The sequence below is a fragment of the Scomber japonicus genome, chromosome 10 (assembly GCF_027409825.1).
Source record: "Scomber japonicus isolate fScoJap1 chromosome 10, fScoJap1.pri, whole genome shotgun sequence".
Taxonomy (NCBI): domain Eukaryota; kingdom Metazoa; phylum Chordata; class Actinopteri; order Scombriformes; family Scombridae; genus Scomber; species Scomber japonicus.
In genome coordinates this window covers 17,202,938-17,224,940 of record NC_070587.1, presented here as the reverse complement: position 1 = coordinate 17,224,940, position 22,003 = coordinate 17,202,938, and the positions used below count along the sequence as shown (strand labels likewise).

At 39.1% G+C, this 22,003-nt stretch overlaps 1 protein-coding gene across 1 annotated transcript in view; it reads right to left on the bottom strand.

Annotated features, from left to right (window-relative positions):
- triob (trio Rho guanine nucleotide exchange factor b) overlaps positions 1–21,059 on the bottom strand; it is a 65,102-nt gene extending 44,043 nt beyond the window's left edge. Inside the window, 12 exon segments of the mRNA XM_053327433.1 lie at positions 108–277; positions 3,592–3,783; positions 3,979–4,101; positions 5,612–5,842; positions 7,042–7,173; positions 8,191–8,382; positions 13,728–13,850; positions 14,899–15,372; positions 15,461–15,565; positions 16,786–16,978; positions 19,524–19,638; positions 20,990–21,059. Of these exon segments, the coding sequence (XP_053183408.1) occupies positions 108–277; positions 3,592–3,783; positions 3,979–4,101; positions 5,612–5,842; positions 7,042–7,173; positions 8,191–8,382; positions 13,728–13,850; positions 14,899–15,372; positions 15,461–15,565; positions 16,786–16,978; positions 19,524–19,638; positions 20,990–21,044 (2,105 nt within the window). The 5' untranslated portion in view covers positions 21,045–21,059.
- Between the last annotated feature and the right edge of the window lie 944 nt (positions 21,060–22,003).

The following is a 22,003-nucleotide window of genomic DNA, read 5'->3' as shown; positions in this document are numbered from 1 at the left end:
TGAGCTTTTCTCAATCTGACAAAAGACTGTGTTTGTATGTGCTTAGGTTTGTAGATAGGTTAGTTAGTTAGCCAGACATTAGTGTAGCATGTATTGATAATTTTCACCTGAGCTGTTGTATGAGGTCCTCTCCCTCCTTGATGACATTGACAGTAGCCTGCAGGGTGGTCTGCTGCTGCTGGCCAAAACGTTTGATCAGGTCCTGCACCGCCTCCACGGACTCTGCATACACATCATCCAGCAGTTCCTTCTGAAGCTCCTCCAACCACGTCCACAGCTACGATAGATTGACAGGAAAGACAGAACATTAAAAATGCATTGCAGTGTAGTGTAGTGTGTCTAGTGTTCACAACCCATGGCAGCTCCGTCTCCTGAGGAGAGAAAAACTAAAGAAACAACTAACGGCACCTGTTGTAAACAGCGTTCACATACTGGAGGGGGCGTGGCCGATCCACAGAGCACTGTGAGCTAAACACAGATGTAAGGGTCGATCGACAAGCTGCCAAATGGCCAGGCAGAAGATAGGAGACAAAAATCAAATCCAACCAGCTCTGCTCAAAGCTGGTGTTTTGTCAGTGGTCATCTTTGTAACAGATTAGCCATCTGGGTGTGTTGGCTCAGCACACTAAAACCCTGGCACACCATCCGGGCCGCAGGAGAGAGACCCTGGCACCCACTGTTTGTCTAACACCAACAGTGCTTACTCATAAACAAGTCTACTTTTGGTCTTGTTTCCATCGTCCACTAACACTCGGTATCTTACATTTAACCTGCCATTTATACAGACAGCGTTATTTGGCAACTATATATTCAAATGGAATAAGCTGACTCAATTAATTTTTTTTCTTTTTTTCTTTTCCTTTCTTTTTTAAACTAGACTAGTCTTGATTTTAAGTGTTTGGTGGAGGCAGTCTTGGCTTTCATCTGCAGATTGGTACTGAGTCACTCTGAGTCATAGCCCCTTTTGTCATGTAGACATGTCCACTGTTCTTTTATCTAATTTAGATTTATTGACAATATTAGAAAATATTAAGAGCCAACGCCTTTTATCTGTGTACATCATGAATATCAGTGCAGATGTATTTCCTCCTCTTTTCAATGTAGTTCAAGCTCTGTGTCCACAGTGAACTGTTTGTTGCCTTGCAACATGCTGGATTGCATCCAAAGGCTTCAACAGAAATAGGAGATGTGATGGGCATGAGAGTTGGAAACATGGAAACATTCACTTGTACAGTCATACACACAAGAGAACATGTACACGTGGAGGGAGACACACACACACACACACACACACACACACACACACACACACATACACATATACACACACACACACACACACACACACACACACACACACACACACATTGACCTGCACCAGTGTGAGCTGACAGATGGGATGAAGGAGATTAGTCCATATGGACATTAAAGACTAGCTTCATTAATAACACTGTGGCTCTGTCTGTCTCTGTGAGTCTATGTAAACAGGATGTAGTGTTAACACATGCAGAGCACAGTGCTCTGTCAGTGTGAAGAGGTTAATTTTACAGTTAAAGATGCGTAATGTATGACTTTCATATTAACATAACATGGTGAGAGCAATCAGGAGTCTGGCATTTATTAGCATTGTATACACACTATGTACAGGGACAGTGTTGGATTTGACTGCCAATATAGTTTGTGTGTTCTTTATTTATTTTTTAGGAAATTAGCTAACAGCTTTTTGCCAATTGCTTACACATTGAAAGTAAATGCTTAGAGAAAATCAAAACCTTAACTTTTGTAACAATGCTTTCCTTCCTTGAAGAATGAAATATCTTGGAAAACACTTCTATTCAAAATGCAGAACATACCTGAAATTGGGAACTATATATTATTGAACTACATAATGCAGTTATACAGGATGGACCAGATTGGTCCAGGTTTGTTGTCATCTGGGATAATGAGTTAGTTTCCACCAGGTTGTCCTGGTCTGGGACTGATTCACCACCGCAATAACTTCACAGTTGTATACTTGCCTCATCACTCTCCATTTCTCAATCTGAATAAGGAATACTTTTTGGCTTGGCGTTGGACAGTGTATAACCGCCAACCACATGCCCACTTGCCTCTTCTGCAAGTAGAAGATTCATGTAGAAACACTGAGATGGGGTCAGTCCAGGGTTGGATGTGGCATACAGGCGTATTTTTCCTGTTGCCTGGCCAGGGATGACATTGCTTGTGATGTGGATGAGGTGATGTGGCCAGACCCTAACAGAAGGCGGAAACCATAAACCATCCACCACATCCCTTTAAACGATATTTTTGCTTTACCAATGCACTGTAATTTTCCAGTGCATTATTTTTGTTTCTGTGAGTTTATAGTAGCATAGTGTATTGATTACTTTTCTTTATGTTTTTTTAAAACCAATAGCAAAAAAAAAAAAAAAAAAAAGTAGTAGATTTACTGGAACAATCTTCCACAGAAGTCTGTAAGATGAAAACATAAAGATATACAATGTACTAAAGATAGCTGTGTTTTATATAAAGTAAGTCTGTGTGTTTTTGCTGCTTTAAAAGAGTAATTTAAATGGTGGATGTGTGTATCATTTAGTTGCAAAGATGCCATTTTGAAAAAAGGATCGTTAGGGTTTGATTGCAGAGTTTCACTTTGACATAGAAATTAGATTTTTATCTCTAAGTGATGTGCTTTATTTGGCTTGTGTGTAAAATTTTGACACAATGAGTCAAATTCCGTAACAAGCACTGTATTAAGGAGAGTTAAAGGCATGACTGTCATTACCACAGTGAAGGAGAAGGCAGATTGTCTTTAATTTGTACACAAGCGCATAACAGAAGGAAAGAAAAGCACAGATGTTTGCACAAGGAGAACATAATGACTTTGGCTAAAACATGTTCAGCAGCATTTTTCGAGGAATGATGCAGATTTATACACACATGTACACACACACACACACACACGTACACACACGTCTCTGTCACTATGCAGGCAATGATTTTAAAAGAACATTTTTGGTAATGATTGTTTCAGATATAGAAAGGACATTTTTGTTTATAATCCCAAAGTTATATCATATATAAGTACAATTCTTTCCCTGTGCATCTTAATATATCTGGATGACTGTGACATATCTGTGGCCAGAATTGACATAAACTGCCATAATTATTGAACACAAGCTTGCAAATCGGATGGCGTTTCACCTTTAGGTGGCGCTGCATCAACATGATATATTTAGTTGGTTGAGTCATGTGTACTGGAGTGCGACCCACCCAAAATTGTCATTGTAAAAGTCATGACATAAGGAATTTCCCTTTTTTTGTCATGTGACCATAAAGTGTGAGAGGCAGCAACTAAAAATGACTAATGATAACTTGACTTATAACAGAGTCAGCTGCAGATGGTGGACAGAAGATATGAGGCTGGAGAGTGACCAACAATTCCATATGTCTCTGTCTCGGTCTTCTTGGCTTCAGTGTTCATAAAGTATAACTGGCACTGGGTTTAGCTTTAGGCATAACAGACAAGTCAAGTCGATGTGGCAGATAAAGCTAATTAGAGTGAAGAGTAGAAGAGAGGAGAGAAATACACACCTCTTTGACATGTGTGTGAAAGGCAACAGACATGTCCAGCAGGACTTTACGCTGCTCTACACGTCGCACAAAGTCCTGGATGCGATCTTCTAGCTGGTGTGCAGCCTGGTAAATCTCTTCTGGGTCACATTCTCCAGTCTGGGCCAGTTGTTCTGCTGCCTCTAGCAACTTGTCAGCATTGGTGTAGGTGTTCTGAAACATTAAAATTACATTACAGTATCCCACATATTTAATTGTCGGGGGTAACTGTTCTTCAATTTCGGAGAGCTCAGCTGCTGTTAGTTTTGTATTGGTGTAGGATAATAGATCATTGTGACATTTAGATCATTTTATTAAATACTTTGAACTTCTTATCTTTTATCAAATGCATTACTTTAAAAAGCTCACCTGTGCAACCTCCTCAAAGTCTTCATGTCTCTTCTGCAGAGCTCTGGCTCTGTGTAAAGACTTTCCAACACCAGTGTGTTTACTGAGGAAGGCCTCGCCGTGATTTTCTATCCAGTCCAGCACCTTGAAACACACACACACACACACACACACACACACACACACACACACACACACACACACACACACACACACACACACACACACACACACACACACACACACACACACACACACACACACACACACACACACACACACAAATACAGTATATGTATTCAGTTTAAATACACACAACCATTTCTCACATAGTAACCATATGTTGAGAAGACAGTATAACTTGTAACCAGTAGGGGGTGCAATGGACTGGTACAGCCCTGTTCAAATCATATCACAGTTACAGTAATCCATGGATGTTGCCTCTCTCTCCCACAACACACACACACACTCCTCGGTCTTGCTCCTCTCTCTCCCTGCTCTTCCCCTCTTTCTTTACTCTTTTTTCTCCATCTGCAGTCTGTCATGTTTAAATTACACAAGTGTGGACAATTAGGTTTTGCTTAATAGGAAATCCAGAGCAGTGCAAAGTGTCAACATTTCCACTGTGGATGAGATTAACTATAAATCTTTGTACATAATTACCTTATTATCTATTAAACAGATGGCTATACTCCATCTGTTTCTATGCGGTGTAATAAAAGAGATTTTCATGATATTCAAGGTCTCTGAGAGAATATTTTGATGGGACAAACACATATGAACATGTGCACAATGCCCTTAACACTTTATGTGGCAGTAAACTGCATCACCATGGAAACCACTACCAAGAGAAATGGGTGATGAAAGAGAGGATGGAAAAAGGGAAAGACAGAAGCTCAGAGATACAGTATGGCAGAGACAGAAAAGGAAGGAGGGAGGAGGCAGATAGACAGAAGAGTTCATGCCCAAAGGGTAGAGATGCAGAGGAGACACTATACACCAACTCAGTAGTTTTGATCTAAGAGCCCTGCCATCCAAACAGTCACACAGATATATAGACTTTCAATCTGAAAACCCAGGAGGAAATAAAAGATGGCTTTGAAGAAGCTAGAGCTGATTATTTTATATTGTTAATACCGCACCCATTTTTATCCAGTAATGAAATACCAACTCAATATTCTTCCAAAAAACTGTTTTTAATGGATCATCAGAATTTCAGTATATGTTCAATATGCCTAATGTTTGTATTATAGAATTGTTTACCCATTTCTATTGATATATATATAAAAATATGAAGTTACAGAGATGAAAAAAATGTCTTAACAGCAATTCCACGTCTGCTTTTAAATATAGTATCAACTATAAATGCAATAGTAAAATTAAGTTTTATTCATTCAAAAGCATCAAAATGAAGAAAAATGGATGAGCAGGTCCATGCATTGGTTGTGCTTTGCTTACTTTTTTATTTACTTACTTAATGGATGAGTTACAAAGAGCTTTCATATGTAGGGTACCTAACTGAGACATACATCTCATCATTCATCTCTAGTATAGTCGTTATGTGTCTATGTGTGTGTGTTTGTGCCTATGTATGCCCATAGTATGCACGTGTTGTAATTGGATTTTGCTCTGTATGTTTGCATGTGTCTCTTACTTGCTGTACATCCTGCTGAAAAACACACAGCTGCAGACGTTGGTGCAGGCGAACTTTGCGATGCTGCCAGATGTTCTCCAGCTGCCGCTGGTGATGCAGCACCTCATGGATGATGTCCAGGACATGGTGCACAGCCTTGGAGTAGTTAGCTGATGCCATCAATGAATCTGCACTTCCTGGAGTCAAAGGTCGCTGCAGTTTGTCCAAAAGAGACTTTCCATCCTGGCTTACCTGTTAAAGGTGACATGTAGTTTGAGAAAACGTTAAAAAATTCATCAAAAATTTCACATGGAATTTGTTTGCTTTCTTTTTTTTTTTTTGATTTTTTTTGACATAGACAACTTTATTCAGAAGTCAGGAAACATGGGAGAGAGAGGGGGGTGTGACATGCAGCAAAGGACCTCCAGCCAGTGGCATGCGCTCTAACCACTCGACTATCTGCGCTCCCTGGTATTTTTTTGCTTTCTTAATGTGTTTGAAACCATCAGTTGTGTTATGTTGAAGTAGTGTGCGTACACAGCATATAGCTATATTCAACTACTGTAGTAATCTATATTATGGCAAGAACTGTTAAACTAAGGAAAAAGAAACTACAGTCCACCATTACTTTCAGACAAACTTAAGTTCTTTTGTAGTACAATTGCAAAAACCATCAAACGCTACGATGAAACTGGCTCTCATAAAGAAAAAGGACCAAAAGTTCATTAGAGTTACCAGTCAAAAATAACAAATTAATAGCATCTCAGATTAGAGTTCACATCCATGCATGAACCAGGCCTTTATGGTCGAATTGCTGCAAAAAAACCCAACTGAAACACATGAAATAGACATCAGAAGAGTGTAAATCTGTACTTTGGTCCAATAAGTCTGAACCGCTGAGTGTTTGTGTGACACAGAGAAGGTGAAGGGATGACATCTGATTAGTTTCAAATTTATTATGCAGCATAACAATGAGCCCAAACATACAGCCAATCATAAAGAGTCACACAGAACTATCTCCAGTGACAAGAAGAACAAGCAGTACTGTAACAGATGGTATGGCCCCCACAGAGCCCCGATTTCAATATCATGGAGTCAGTCTAGGATTACTTGAAGAGCCAAGAAGCAACTGAGATGCCTAAATCCACAGAAGAGCTCTGGGAAAATGCTTGGAACAACTTATCTTCTAAAAAAATTGAAAAACTGTGTGCAGATGTATCAAGAACAACTGTTGTTGTTTTAAAGGCAAAGCATGGTCACATGATGAATGAATTGAGAGTTGATTGTTGCTTCAGGCATGTGTGTAAATTTAGACTAAATGATGTGGATAATCATCTGTCCTATTTTGCATTCTACCGAGTTGTTATTACTATTTGCATGTACTGCATGTGTCTGTTTTACATGGCCATTGTTGTGTGCATGCATGCTTGTATTTGAATGTGTGTACTGACCTCAGAGTACGCAGTGGTAATGTGCTCATATAGTCCCTGGTGATGGTGGATTGTGTCTTCTAGATCTTGGAGTTCAGATGGCAGCTCTCCTTCACCACATGCCTTACACCACGGCTCAACTTTACTCATGTACTGAGGAGAGAACACATACAATACAGTTATTGTACAACAACGTGGACACATGGGAATACATACACAGACATAGACTCACATACATAAACATACAGTGTTATCATGACTCAAGTGTTATGTTATACACATGATTTAAATGCCTCGTCTATGTGTTTGGGCTGCCGGTTCTCTGTCCAAACTGTGTATTTTACAGCATAGTCAGTATTTATCATCTGGTATCTGTGATGGCACTGTCACATATATTACAAGTAATATGTTAGCTCATATTTTACCACACACAGAATTTGCATACCAACACTGCATATTATTACTAACACAGTCCCTGCTCATATGAACAGGTCAGACAGTTTTGCTCCCCAGCGATAGTTGGAGTGTAAACCAATGACAGAAAAATAATGACTCAAAGTTCAACAAAGACAAACCTTTGTTAAAATAATGACAGAAAAGTGATTATTCTGTGAAAGGAAGGGGATGACAGTCTATCTCATGTTCATAACACTGCTCTGGTCAGATACAGTTGATCTAAAAGTTAGCCTTTTGGACACTACTGTATACTAACAACAAAAAAATCAATAGTCTTGAGCATTAAAGACTACAGAGAGAATGAGCCACTCAGCAAATAATAAGTCTTATGTAATAATGTAAGGTTATTTATCTTCTATTCATATTCTTGTTCTGTTCTGCACATAAAACTATGAAAAGGTTTGGATACTAAACAATTCAGGACAACGCAAATGGCAGTCTGGCCAGCCTCTAACATTCTGATAAATTTAATACATTCCACCTCTAATTTCAAGTATGTTTGCATGTAAGAGTGTAACATCAACATATGCAGATTTTTGTACATTCCAGTAAAGCTGCCAAAAGTGTGTTTAGTTTGGCCAAAAATGCACATGTGGGGTGTTTGTACTGTATGTGAATATGTAAATGTGTTTTTGTAAATATAAACTGCAAAGGAAACTCTACTGTAACTTGTAGCACTTGTATGCCAGATCTTTGTTCTTTGTGTTTCTGTACCTGGTCTGCTTTCTGGTGGAAACTGGCAGACATCTCCAGCAGGGTGCTGCGTTCGTCCAGGGCTGCAGCGAAAGCCTTCCACTCCTGCTCCAGCTGACTTGAAATCTGTTGGATCTGCTGGGAGGCGTAGTGGCCTGACTCCAGGAGCCGGTTCCCCACTGACATAATCCGATTGATGTTCACATACACATTCTGTGTTTAAGGAGAGACAAGAAGACGAGAAAGCACATATTAAAACACACAAAAATCATTCATTTTGTGTCATTATTTAAAAATTGTAAATAATAAGTGTGAAGTTTTTTGTTTCGTTTTAAGATTTGCTTTTGGGCTTTTTTTTTGCCTTTATTTGACAGTGGGTGGCATAGAGGCTGACAGGAAACAGGGAGAGAAAGGGGAATGACCAGCAGCAAAGGTCCCTTGCTGGAATCAAACTACGGGCGCTGCCTTTATGTGGCATGGGCCTTAACCACTCAGCTTCCAAGGCACTCCAATAGTATAATGTTAATAGTTAGGTATCTTGCTAAAGTAAATTACCAGCCTGCCAGGTGAAGTATTGTTATGGTTTCATTTTGGGTGCCATGATGCATGAAGCTTCAACAATGTTTTCAAACAGCCAAGATTGGCTGTATGTCTGCCAAGCAATCAAAGTGTGTTTGTGAAATATACTGTGGTGACCACAATTACATTCATGCACACAGTGAGTAATATCAGAGGAAATGAAAGTCAATACATTCAGCCTTGTCATACACTACCCCTCCCCCTCCAACATACAATAGACAACACACCCACAAAATTCAGACCGTGGTCACTTTTGGGGACATTACATAGACATTCATTTTCCGGAGACATACCCTAATCTTAACCTTAGCCTAACCATCACCACTACCTGCCTAACCCTTACCTTACCTTAACCACTGACCCAAAAATCACCATTTTCCCAATTGGGGACATGACTTTTGTCCCCATTTGCAGAAGCCGTCCCCAATTAACAGGTCCTAAGTTTGAATTTTGTCCCCAAAAGTAGCCTTTGACAGAGCACACACACACAGTTGTGCTTCCATCACTTTGGAGGACATTATATGGACTTACATTAATTTCTAATGAATGATTTACATTAAGAAGACTTGCTTTTTGTCCCCCTAAGGAAGGCCAGTCCTCATAACTTGAGGAGTGGGTTAGGGTTACACACACACACACACACACAATATCTTGTGGACATTAAAAAGTCATTCACTTGGGAGACATACCCCCACGTGAATAATGAAAAGAAACCCATTTGCCACTTAATCTTTCAGTATTTTTTAATATATGGGCTCCAAGCTGTTTTGTGTAGATAGGCACGGATCAGTAAACGCTAATTAACAACTGTGTTAACAGCCTGTTATTATTCTATTTAATTACCGCTCCTGGAGCCTATTATGATTCTTAGTTTGCTTTCAATCACAAAGGGAAGGAAAGATGAACCAAACACCAGCTACAACCCTCAAACACAAGCAGGGTCTTGGGAAAAGTGATTCTTGCAACTCAAATTATGAGTTTTCATCAAAGCTACAGTCATTTGATTGGTACCGTGTTTTGTATAACCTGCAAGGCTTGATATGATATTTGATTATGCCTTTCTCTGATATAAGAATTTAGAAACTGTTTTAAATAGCTTTATCTTTGCTTGTGGGAGGCTTTGCATGTGAAACAAGCAGACATTACCCACTGTCCAAAATCCATGAAGATCCTGAAAATGGGACATCAACAGAACTAGATTAAGTCTGCTGTTGGATTGAAGAAAAAAGAGGCAGTGGTGTGCTTAGAAGTGTGGCTCACAGGAGTAATCAAGTGAGTCCAACAGCTCTCAAATACACAGCAGTAGGTAAGTTTGATACACAATAGAACAGCAGTGCACAGAGGAACTACTGTAATCCTATTATGCATTTAACAAAGAAACACATCTTATATCACAGGAGAAACTATAAGCTATACATGGATCTTATTTTATACTAAAGAAAACTGTGGACATTTTTTTGGAAAGGACACATGCTCAAAAAGTCCTCCTGGAGAACATACACTCATCCATAAGCACACATGCACACACACACACACATATAAAGATGGGAATACGGGCAGAAAGGAGTTACCAAGTCACAACCAATATACCTAAAGGCCTTTTGAGCCATCTGTAGGACATTATGAATTAGATTAAATAACTCAAACACAGTGGGTGGTAAAGGCTTAATTCAAAACTGATGGATGGAAAAGGGGGGTAGCAAAAAGACAGGGAGAGGGCCTAATTTGAACCTGATGAGAACAAGGGGCAAGTCTTAAGAGTCGTAGACGGAGAAAAACAAAGAAAGCCAGACAGTCAAAGAGAGAGAAAGAGGAATGAGGAGGACAACACTGCTGAGAGAAAAACCAATCAATCTACAAAGTGGGAAAACACGAGGCCACAGTAGTATTTACTTTGTGAATGAAGCGCGGAACAAGACGAGCTATCCACAAATGACTTGCAAACAGATGATGGAGAGAGATGTGACCCAAGTTACTCTGTTTTTGCTGCCTAGTGCACTTAATTCATTCCAAGCCATGAAATTCAAATTTGATGTAATACAAATACATTTATTTACTATGGTATCCTAAAAAAACATCCCTTAATCAACTGAAGAAGTTAGCTTATCTGAATTTACTGCTCCTTGTCGACCATGCTATTGCTCAGGTTCATGTTGACTATGTAGGGAATTGTTCGTGTTAGCAAACAGCTGGTGAGCTTGCTGCTTTCAAACAAATGACTTAAAAATGCAGCAATGGTCTCATGGGCTTCAGTAATGATATGCGAGTATTGTCCTTCACACACTACTTTTAACTGAATTCATTTGTCCATGCTTTCAGGACTCTTCAAGTGTTTTCAATTTTGATCTACTTTATATGTTGGCATGATAAAATCACTTGTATATACACTGTATATATATTCAGCATTTTTGTTAATAATTGTGATTTGTCACTATTTGCTGTTACCAATTTCCTAACAAGGTACATTAAAGTTTGGTCATTGCTTCTATGGACTTTATATGTAATAATATAGGCGTGCTATTCTATTTATATTGCATTTCATTTTGTTCCATTTGTGGTCTAATCATTTTTTATTTATGGTGCAAGATATTTAAAAAAAAGTTTCTAAGGGTATGTTGGTAGGAGACCGAGACACTGCTTTGTTCTCTAAGTCTCCTCCTTACAAGTTATTTTATGCACATAGAACACATTTCAGCGATGGAGGGGCCTGTGGCAACAGACAGTGAAACTATGAATATATGACAATGAATGCTCTCACAAATGGTCAGATAATGACAATTTCTATGAACATACACTTGATCTTGATTTAAGAGGGAAAAAATGATTGATGATACTGTGAATCAAGCCCTGACTCAGAAGAACAAAAAAAAACAAATTCATCTCTATCAGATGCTCTCCGATCAATGCGACCAGGAATGAAGCAATCAAACCCAACTGGGTACATACTCAAATTCAAATAATATAAATACAGTAAATATACAAAACACAGCATACTGTAAAATCATATTATCTTCTGCTTAGTTTTCTGTGTGTTCTGTTACACAGTGGACTGCTTAGTGTTACTATGACTTTAACTGTCTGTAAATCCTCATTTGTGATAACACAACTTTAAAGTGTAGCAGGCTTTACCTTATAACTATACATAGTGTGGAAAAAAAGAGAACTGCATAATTTCATGATCATGAGAGTACTTATATTAGTACATATATTACATGCTCTGAGTTGTTGGTAAAAGGTTAACCAATTCATGTGCATACATCCTCAATATATTGCACGAGAAATATAAATCATTTTCTATTAAAATTTTAACAATTTTCCAAACAAATATTGATGATTGTTTTGGTAATTAGCTATATGTTCATATATTTAACATTGTTAATTTGGAAAGATCAGTTCAGTTATTACTCAAAATAAAGTTAAAACATAGCATTTTACTCTACAATTAGAATAGGATTTTCAGTTGTGCTAATCAGCAGTCAAATAATTGATTCTCTAGTTTAATACCTTTCTCACCAAATAAGTTATTATTGGTTCACCAGCACATTTACAACATAGCAGCCAAACACCTACAAAAATGTCTCACTGTGTGTATAATGGTTGTGATATAAAACTCAGATATTCATCTGTTAACAGAGTACAGAAACTCATGCCTCCCATAGAGGGCATAACAGTAACATAACTTAATGTATCGTATTTTGCATGACACATAGTGTATTTATTAGCACCATTTGGTCCTATTATGACATTATGAGATGATGAATCTCATAAGAATTGTCATGTCTAGCAGAGATCCCTGGTACAATACTGCAAAACCAATGCTGATGCAGCCACAAAGCTTTAATACCAATAATGCTGTTACATGATCAAACACCTGTGGAAAATGGCAAACACTAGTCATCTTGTTGTTTCACCTTATTTTCATTATCACGTCCATTTTCACATTTTAGAAATGAATGCAAATAAACACACACGCTCACACATATTGTTCATCAACCCTGACAAATTTCCATTCAGCCACACAGGCAGCAGGAAAGGGAAATGTTGCTTCCTGTGGAAGAATGGGTGGAGGGTCAGTGGTCACCCTGGATGTAGCCGAATGTTTGTTTGTGTATGTTGTACATATACTGTATGTGTGAGTTTACACTGCCGTTCCATCTGTCCCTTCTACTACTGTTGTCTCAGGAGTTTTTGGTTCATCTCAGCCCGCAGTGTTTACACAACTGACTTTGGGTGGACGCTGAAGCTGCCCAATCTGCCTTTATATTGACACAGCTCCCTGTGCATAGTTTCTAACACCAGTCACATTGTGAAAAAAGTGACAATGTAAAGCAAGGCTGGGGTAGAATACAGCTAGTGGCAGGTGAAAGAAACACAAAAACAAGTGGAAAGGGTCAAGGATTGACCATTTTGTAGTGAGCAAGTCCATGAGGGGTTAAAGTTTTTGATGAGAACAGCAGAGCAGAACACTCTTAGACTGCAGAGTCAAAACAATATGTCCTCAGCTTACACTTACTAGTCAGCAGCAGAGCTTCACAGACTACACTGAGGCAGAGGAGGGCAGGGGGTGTGAAGCAGGGCAGCAGAGGGCAGTACAAAGCTATGGGAGGGGCAGGGAGGCAATATGGGTCAATTATGGAAACAGCAGTGTGATAAGAGATGACAAAGCGGGGCAGAGTTGGAGCAGAGTGGAAAACAGCTGAATAATATGAGCGAGGGGTAGCAAAATATCAGTCCACAGCAAGTCGCAGCCCAAGGGAGAGGAATGGTTTGGGATAAAGGCAGTGAAAAGGAAGGGGTGACTGTGTGTGAGGTAGTTGTACAGGGGTGGGTGGCCGTGCCCTGTTGCTGTGAATGACAGTAATGATGATAGGTCATGATTGCACCATCACTTTGCGTGTGTGTTTGTGCATGTGTGTGTGTGTGTATATATATATATATATATATGCGTGTGCACAGCAGAGACAAAGACAGCATCTTACCATGCAGTTCATTGCAAAGTGGTTGTGCTGGGTCTGCAGCTCAACAGCATGCTGGTGGTTCCCTCCAATCTCTGTGTAGCTGGTGAGGAAAAGCCCCTTGTTGTGCATGATCCAGTCGAACATCTGCACACAGAAGAGGGGAAGAAAACACAGTTACTTTTACAGAATGAACTACAAATGAATTGGGTCTTTCCATCTCATGTTTACTCACAGCAACAGCAATGAGAATGAAAGAGGGCCTGTTGTTTTGTCTTTGTAATTAACCAAAACCTTTCATCACTCACTGCTGCACTGACGTCTGGAGTCATCTTCGAGCTCCTCTATAATAAGTAGGAACAAAAGAGCAAGTTCCTGGTGCGTGTGTTTATCTGTGTGTGTGTGTGTGTGTGTGTCTCCACTGAGCTGTACCCTTCAGTTATGTGGCTGTGTGTTCTCTCTATATGTCCCGCTCTCTTTACATGCTTGGCACATAGAAAGGTGTCTTTAATTACAGCTCTCACACTTCCCATAACAGGCCTCTGCATTTGCCTCCAGCTCTGTATGGTTTATATAGCTACATTTACCAGCTGCACATACACTCACGCACATTTATTCACTCCAATTCTAATACAGCATACACATAGTTCTGATATTATTTGACAAAGATATAAAACAAAGCTTCAGACCAATTGCAAAGAAACTGAAACTACATGAAAAAACTTACATTAAGCTATTTTAAATTGTAAAAAATATAAAATAAAGTTCCAATGCACAGGCAGCCAAGAACATGAGAATTTAAATCATTAGGATTTTGTCTATGCTGGCCAGTAGTATCAATACCAATGCACCTCATCTGTTAAGCTTCTACCACTATATACATACACAACCTCACTAATCTGGCCTAAATGGGGATGAAAGTTGATCTGGGGACTTAAATGTCTGGATTAATGTAATGTTTTCAAATACTTGGCTAAGACTTGCATGCATGCATATATGCATGCTCACACATTAGATTAGCTTCTGTGTGGTCTAAATACCTGCATGTATCAAGAAATAAACTACAGCATTGGTGCATAGTAATGTAGGATCACCATGAGGCAAAAAGTTGAAGAGGAAGTCAGGAAGTAATTAACCTGGTTCATACATGGCTTCAATCATCATGTAATGTAATAGAATAAAATAGCAATCTGACCTTTTCTGCGTCCTGCTCAAACAGACGCAGCTGGAAACACTGGTCCAGCTTCAACTTTCTCATGTGCCACAACTGCTGCAGATTCTGGCGTGTTCCATGAAGCTTATCCAGCAAACTTGTCACTTTAGCCACCAGGTTGTGTGCGTCCGCATGCGTATGGAACCCATGATGGTGCTCATTGGAATCTCCACTGGCTCCACCACTACGATTACCATACCCTCCACTTTCACAGCTACTCCCAACTCCTGCAGTTTGTGATTGTAGCCTTTGTAAAAGCCTTCGTCCCTGCGTATCCAGCTCCTCAACTGATGCTTTAGTGGCTCTTTTCTTCAGAGCTGCATGTTCTTCCATGAGCCGCCGAGCCCCCTCCAGGTCCCGCGGGAGATCACGCTGGGACAAGGTTTCCTGGAGCTCCTCGAGGCGTGCCAGAGACCGCGCTGCATCACTGGCAAAGGTCTCAAATGAGAGCCGCACCTGAAATGGTTGTTTGAAAGTGATTTAAATTGTTCAAAATGTAAAGACTACTGAATTTCAGTTGATAATGAACAAAAAGCAGCCTAACCTCAATCCAGTCATCATGGTTGTACTCTAAGCTGCCCTCGAAGTCAGCTGTCAGCTGGGATGGATCCACTATCTTGGATAAACCCTCTAAGGAGACCATCACCGTCTGGTGTTGCCATATGTGTGTATGTGGGGATTAGAAAATGAAAGGAAAGTATAAAACAGTGGTAGAATGCAGGCAGAGAAAGGGAAACAGATATTAATTTAATCATCATAGTCATTATCATTAATGTTTTCCAAACTAATGTTAACTTGTCAAAATATTTCCCACCACTAAAGCTAAATACTGGGGAAAAAATGTGCAGAGTCAGTGGTTGAACATTGTTCACTAGTGTTTAGATAGGTGGGTTGGTCAAAAAAAAACATTCCAGACATTTTAAGCAGCATTTATGTTATTATTAATAAGATGGAAATACACGGAAATGAACTCCTGAGAAGTAAAAACAGAAACTGCTGAGGTTCAGTAAAGTAAAGGAAACACAACAAAAACATACAATAAATGATCAGATGTCAGGCTGGTGTCAGTTTATTGCAGATTTTGTTTAAAATTTAAATAGAAGCTAAACTATATGTTGACAACATCTACATGTATTTAATAAAACAAATTGTAATTATGAATGAATCCCTCTCATTGTGGTATGAGAAGACTGAGTACTATCCTGTATACATGCTATAAAAAGTTAAGTTTTTAAGCAACATTTAAACTGCAAACAATCTAAGTGCCACTTCTAGAAGTAGCTGCAGGTGGTGTGAAGCTGCATACATATTAGCAGCAGGAAGCTGCACAGTAAAAACATCATCAGTCATTGAGTATTGAGCAGCAGTTGTGAACACCCAACAGTACTCAATGAGGAAGAGGACACCACATCTTGTTTTCCCCTATCTAGAACTTTCCTACCTGTCTCAAATCAGTGACCTCCTGATCATCATTATGACTGACTGGCTTGTCTAAACCTAACTCACTACTGTTGGTAGAAGTGGTTCAACATGTCCTATATATCCTGTTTCCATAGTAACTGGGTCAGAACTAAATATACCAGCACCACATGCCCACACGGGACAGAATAGTGCCACTGTCACTGAGCAGCAGTGCAATTAGAGCTGATAAATTAGGACCAATGGCTATGCTAAACTACCCAGAACTCTAATAGCTTTCAACAAATTGTTCATAATTAAATATACTCATGTAAAGAGAACTTCTTCTTGGAAACTAGAAAATGATCCATACAGCTAACACAAAACAAAACTATGATGCTAATTGTTCACATTCAATACTCACAACTCCAGGCTAGCAAAGTGAGGAAACAAATATGTAGTATCACCCACCTCAAATTCAAACTTGGAGCTGCCAAAGTTGGTCCTCTGCTTCTGCCAGAAGTTGTCCGGCTTGATGATGAGGGCGACGTGGATACACGAAGGGAAAGACTCCTGAAGGATCTTTAGCAGAGGCTTGATGCTGTCCCACTTAGAACCACGCATGTCCACAATGACTGTGAAGCCATGTCTGGCCACCTCCTCACTGCAGGAAACATGAATAAAGAGGTCAGATCCCATGATAAAAAGCAAATTAACACACAAGAAGGTTATATTTCAACAATTTTATAATATTAATATGTAAAAAATAAACAAAAAAGAGTGACAACAAAAGAACAAAATCAATCAGATGTGGTAGATTTGAGTTGTAGAAACCAAATTGAAAGAGCTAAAAGAAACAATGTCAAACTTTGAATTCATGTCATTAACATTGCCCACATAGGAGAAAGAAAGACACTGCAAAGCAGAACAAAAACAGTTATTTAAAAAAATCAGCCTTGTAAAGCTGTTGTATCGATGAAGAATAGATGGAATGAAAAGAGATTTAAATGAAAAGCTCCCATGCACATCTCAACAACAGCAGGGGAGGGAAAAAAATAGTTAAAACATTCAAGCGTTGAAATTTCCACTGCTGCTTACCAGGAGTCCTGCTGCTGTATAAGTCCATAAAAGGTTGTTTCTCAGTGTTAAAGGCTTTAATCTGAATGTGTCTAGCAAGGAGACAGAAACAGACGCAGGCCCTCCTGCTCTAACTCACTCTGACCTCACTCTCTGAAAACAGATCGGCAGCCAAATGAGTAGATAAAAACAGAGTGGAGAGAGAGAGAGAGGGAGAGAGAGAGGGAGAGAGAGATAGAGGGAGAGAGAGAGAGAGAGAGAGAGAGAGAAAGAGAGAGAGAGGGAGAGAGAGAGGGAGAGAGGGAGAGAGAGAGAGATAACCAGAGAGAGAGAGAGATAACCAGAGAGAGTAAGAGAAAAAGAGAGAGAGAGAACTAGAGAGAGAGAACTACAGAGAGAACTACAGAGAGAGAACTAGAGAGAGAAAGAGAGAGAGAGGGAGGGAGGCTGACCTCCTTTTCGGTAGGTGACATTTGATTTCTTTTCAGCCAGAAACTGGACCAGATCTGACAGATCTTTTATCCTCTCTAGTCTCACCTTCACCTCTTAACACAGAGTTGAGCCTTTTGGAGGCATGGGGGTCAATTTAGTAAGCTTTATTGGCATGAATGTCAGATAAACAATATTGCCAAAGCATCAAAGATAATAAATTCAAATAAATTTCAATAAAATTCAATCAATGAACAAATAAAAATAGAATAAGAAAATAACAAAAATATGTCAAATGTGTCAAGCCTGGACATGAACTGCAAACAGTTTGTCTTGAGTCACAGACATCTATGCCAGCAAATACTTTAAGTGTAAATCACAAAATACTGACTAAACTTCTAATGCATACTATAAGAGAAGGAAGAAGAACAACCAGAACATCTGGATTTGGCAATATGTGCACCTGTGTAGCTAGCCTGCGCCAAGAAAAATACATTGTCAACATTAACATCATACTCTCCAAACTTAACATCAACTAGTATGACAAACTAAGAAAAGCTTAAGACTTTGCATAGCACCACGCCAAAATCCATGCAGCCTACCAATTAGAATCATTTATACTTTATCTGACCCCCTATGCACTTTTGAAAAGATGTGACAAAGTTTTGTTACAGGAGTTACTGTCTGACTAACAGTTTGATGTTATAATAGCTTAAATACAGAATTGCAAACTATCTGCAATGTGCGAGGATAGATAAAAGATAGAAAATAAAGTTATGATCCTAACAGTCATTCTTGATCATTTGCATAATACTAGCTTCTGAAATATATGCATGAATTGAGTATTCCCGATCATGCAGAACCTTCTCAAGGAGCCCAGAAAAAAAACTGGTCCCCATTTTAGTTACTGATCCAAACAGTCTCTCGCCTCGAGACAAATCCCAAACTCCACTGTGAAAAAGACTTTAAAGCACCAGACCTGCAAAACAGGAGCAGAACAGAGGAGGGCAAGCTACCGTCTAAGCTAATCACAACTGACTCCAAACAGATCAGCTGGTAGCTATGTGTTAAATGTGAGGGAAAGGTGCTTTTAGGCTTAAAGATCACAGCGCACAGAACTACAGAGCACAGCAGAGCACAACTCTGCAAAAACATCCTGTGGCTTCACGCTTCCTGCAGCAGTTTTTAGACTCTAGCCCAAATGACAACAAAGCACATGGGGAAACAGGAAAGACAAGCCAACAGATTTTTGTGTTGAATAAGAACTGACCCACTCTAACCAGACATGGTCACCAATGCACTGTTGGCAAGGGGATAATAACAAAATAGGGATGAATGGTAACCTACATTAAGGATTAGTACCTTTTCTCCTTACTCAGTTAGGAGGAAATGAAAGGGAGAAAAGAGGATGCAGGGGGATGAATCTTCACAGAGAATCCAAAACAAAACCATCCCAGCTCTTAGTCGCCTCAGGCAATGCTTCACTGTTTTTGTTATTGTTTTTTTTAAAATCCAAGCAAGGTGGAAAAGTCTGACAAAGAAAGTGATGAGTTGTGCGAGTGTGTCTGCATTAGAGTCTGTTTCAAGTTAATCTAGGATCAAAAAGAGGGTCTCAAACCAGTGAGTGCATGTGCAATAGAAGTGTTAGCAAATATCCACATAGCATAGCACTGAAAGTACAAGTATGTATGTGCATTTCATACCTGGGAATAGTAGCTAGGTAGGCTATGAGTCTGCGCAGGTCTTCGGGTCGTATTCTGTCATGGTTGCTACGTGCTGGAAAAGTGAGAACGGGACCTCCGCGTCTGTCTCTGCCACCTGTACGTAGTAATCAAATAACAAAGGGGTCATTGAATAACCTTTACTTGCTACGTAGACAATCATACACACTGTGGCATGACTGTAGCAAAGTTAATTCAAGATACTGGTGAGAGAAGACTTTTCCCTCTATGCTGGATTCTCTGACTGTGTACTTTTACCAATGTCATGGACTAGCAGCCTCTGCAATATTTTCCCCTGCTTTTTCACTGATGCATGCTGGGATTGGCTCCATCCCTCTATAACCCTATCCACACATGCATTAGGCCAGAGAGAGTGGCTGGTCGCGTCCATCAAAGGGTAACACATATTGAAATATTCACACTCATATTCCAACCTCAAGGCTAATTTAGTGTTTGAGATTCACCTAACCTGCACATCTATGGAGTTTTGGAGGAAAAGTGGAGGAGCTAGAAAACCCAGACATCTGGAGCATAAAGTAAATTCCAGACAAAAATTTCACCCCAAAATAACTAAACTGACTGAACTGAAGAAAATGGCTTTACTTTAAACATGTTGATCTTAAATGGAAGTAGGAGCATGTGAATCTAGATTATAAAATGAGTGCAGTAGTTTCCTGACATGACAGAAGCTAATTCGTATGGGTAGTATCTGCGAATATGTCGGCAGTTAATCATGACTATAATGAGTCAAATTGAAGAGTCAGGGGTCAAATTAGCCTCATGATGACAGGACTGGTAATAGCTTTTCAGTTAACGTTGCAGTAACAAACAGCACTGACTATGAGTGCACACACAGAAAAATACTCTCTCAAACTCACTTACGATTATGGCAATGCCTGTGCAGTTAACACTAATGAGGGAAAGGTCAGGTCAGAACCATGATGACTCAGAAACAGTTCAGAGAAATAAATGAGTGCACATAAATAACCAGCAATTATGATGAGGGAAATTGGAATATTCAACTAAATGGTACCAAAGCTGCCATGCTGTGACATTTCCAAGTTGAAACTATCATGTCTTTCAAGCACCAAAGTCACAAAGTCTTTTAGTTATTTTTGTTATTCTGATAAATAGTATAACTTAAAATAGGTCTATTTTTGATTGGTTGACATTTAATAAGGAAAGAGAAGAGAAAATATTGTATGAATAATGATGACTTCACTTTTTTTCATGCAGTTGTCTCCATTAATAGAAACACATCAATGACACAGAACTACAAGGGGAGGGAAAATGTTTTTTTTTGGACAGGGAAAAGTTCTAAACTTAAGATTATTATCATTAACAATGATGGCTTCTAGCATATTCAAAAAGAGTTGTCCTAATTGCTATTTTGAAACAGATTTCTACATTTTAGAACATAAAACATTTTGATTTTGAAAAACTCTGACCTGAGAGAAAGGCGACTTTCTCCTTGAGGATGGGCAGCACATCAATAGCCTTCATATCCTCATTGCGATGAAACCCTGAAACAGAAAAAAGGGATGTGAGAAAGTCATGAAACTCACAACACAAGTTCTTAAACAGCCAAAGAGAAACAGCAAGAGTCGGATGATCAACATAGCAGCAACAAAAAGATACACAGACCTTTATCATTTTCACAGCAATCTGGCCAGCAGGATGTGTCACATGTAGTATGTGCTAAATCACTCAGTGTTTCCTAAAAATGCTGCATGTTTAATAAACTGCCCATTATCAATTTATTATAGATAAACTCCAACTAAATGTATTTATATGGAAGATGTATTTATATGGATGTGACCTGTTTTAAGTCTTGTATGATGTACTAATGTAACATGTCATTGTCTGTAGCCTGTGAGGCCAAACATTTAAACAATCCAATATTGTTACACTAACAAGAATGGACACAGACCTTGGGACATCGTATGTTTGAGCATTTGCCATTATTTTGGAAATTCTGCTGACTAATGGGAAAGGATATCATTTCTGGTAGTGACAATAAGTTACATATATTGTAATTAAATAAACTCTTCAGGCTACTCTCAGGATTTTACACCACTATCTTGCCTGGACTGTTACAGTATGTTCTTAAACTCTTTTGCCTCGCCTCCTCAACAGATGGCACATGGGTTAATACCAGAAAATACCAGAAAGCTAGATATCTCTCTCTCTCTCTCTTTCTCTCTCTCTAAGTTAACACCACACATTTTTTTAATCATTGCTGTGATATATGATATATGTATGTATGATATAATGTATGAGTACTGAATAAAAATATAATTCAAGACACAAAGCAAAGAAATAATGTTAAGCTGAAAGCTATAATGCTGCACTTAGAAAACACATCACACATGCACATCAGCAATGACAGGTTTGACCAGCGAGTGTCAGTAAGTGTATATGAGAATTTTTATTTTATTTATTTATTTTTTTGGGGGGGGGTT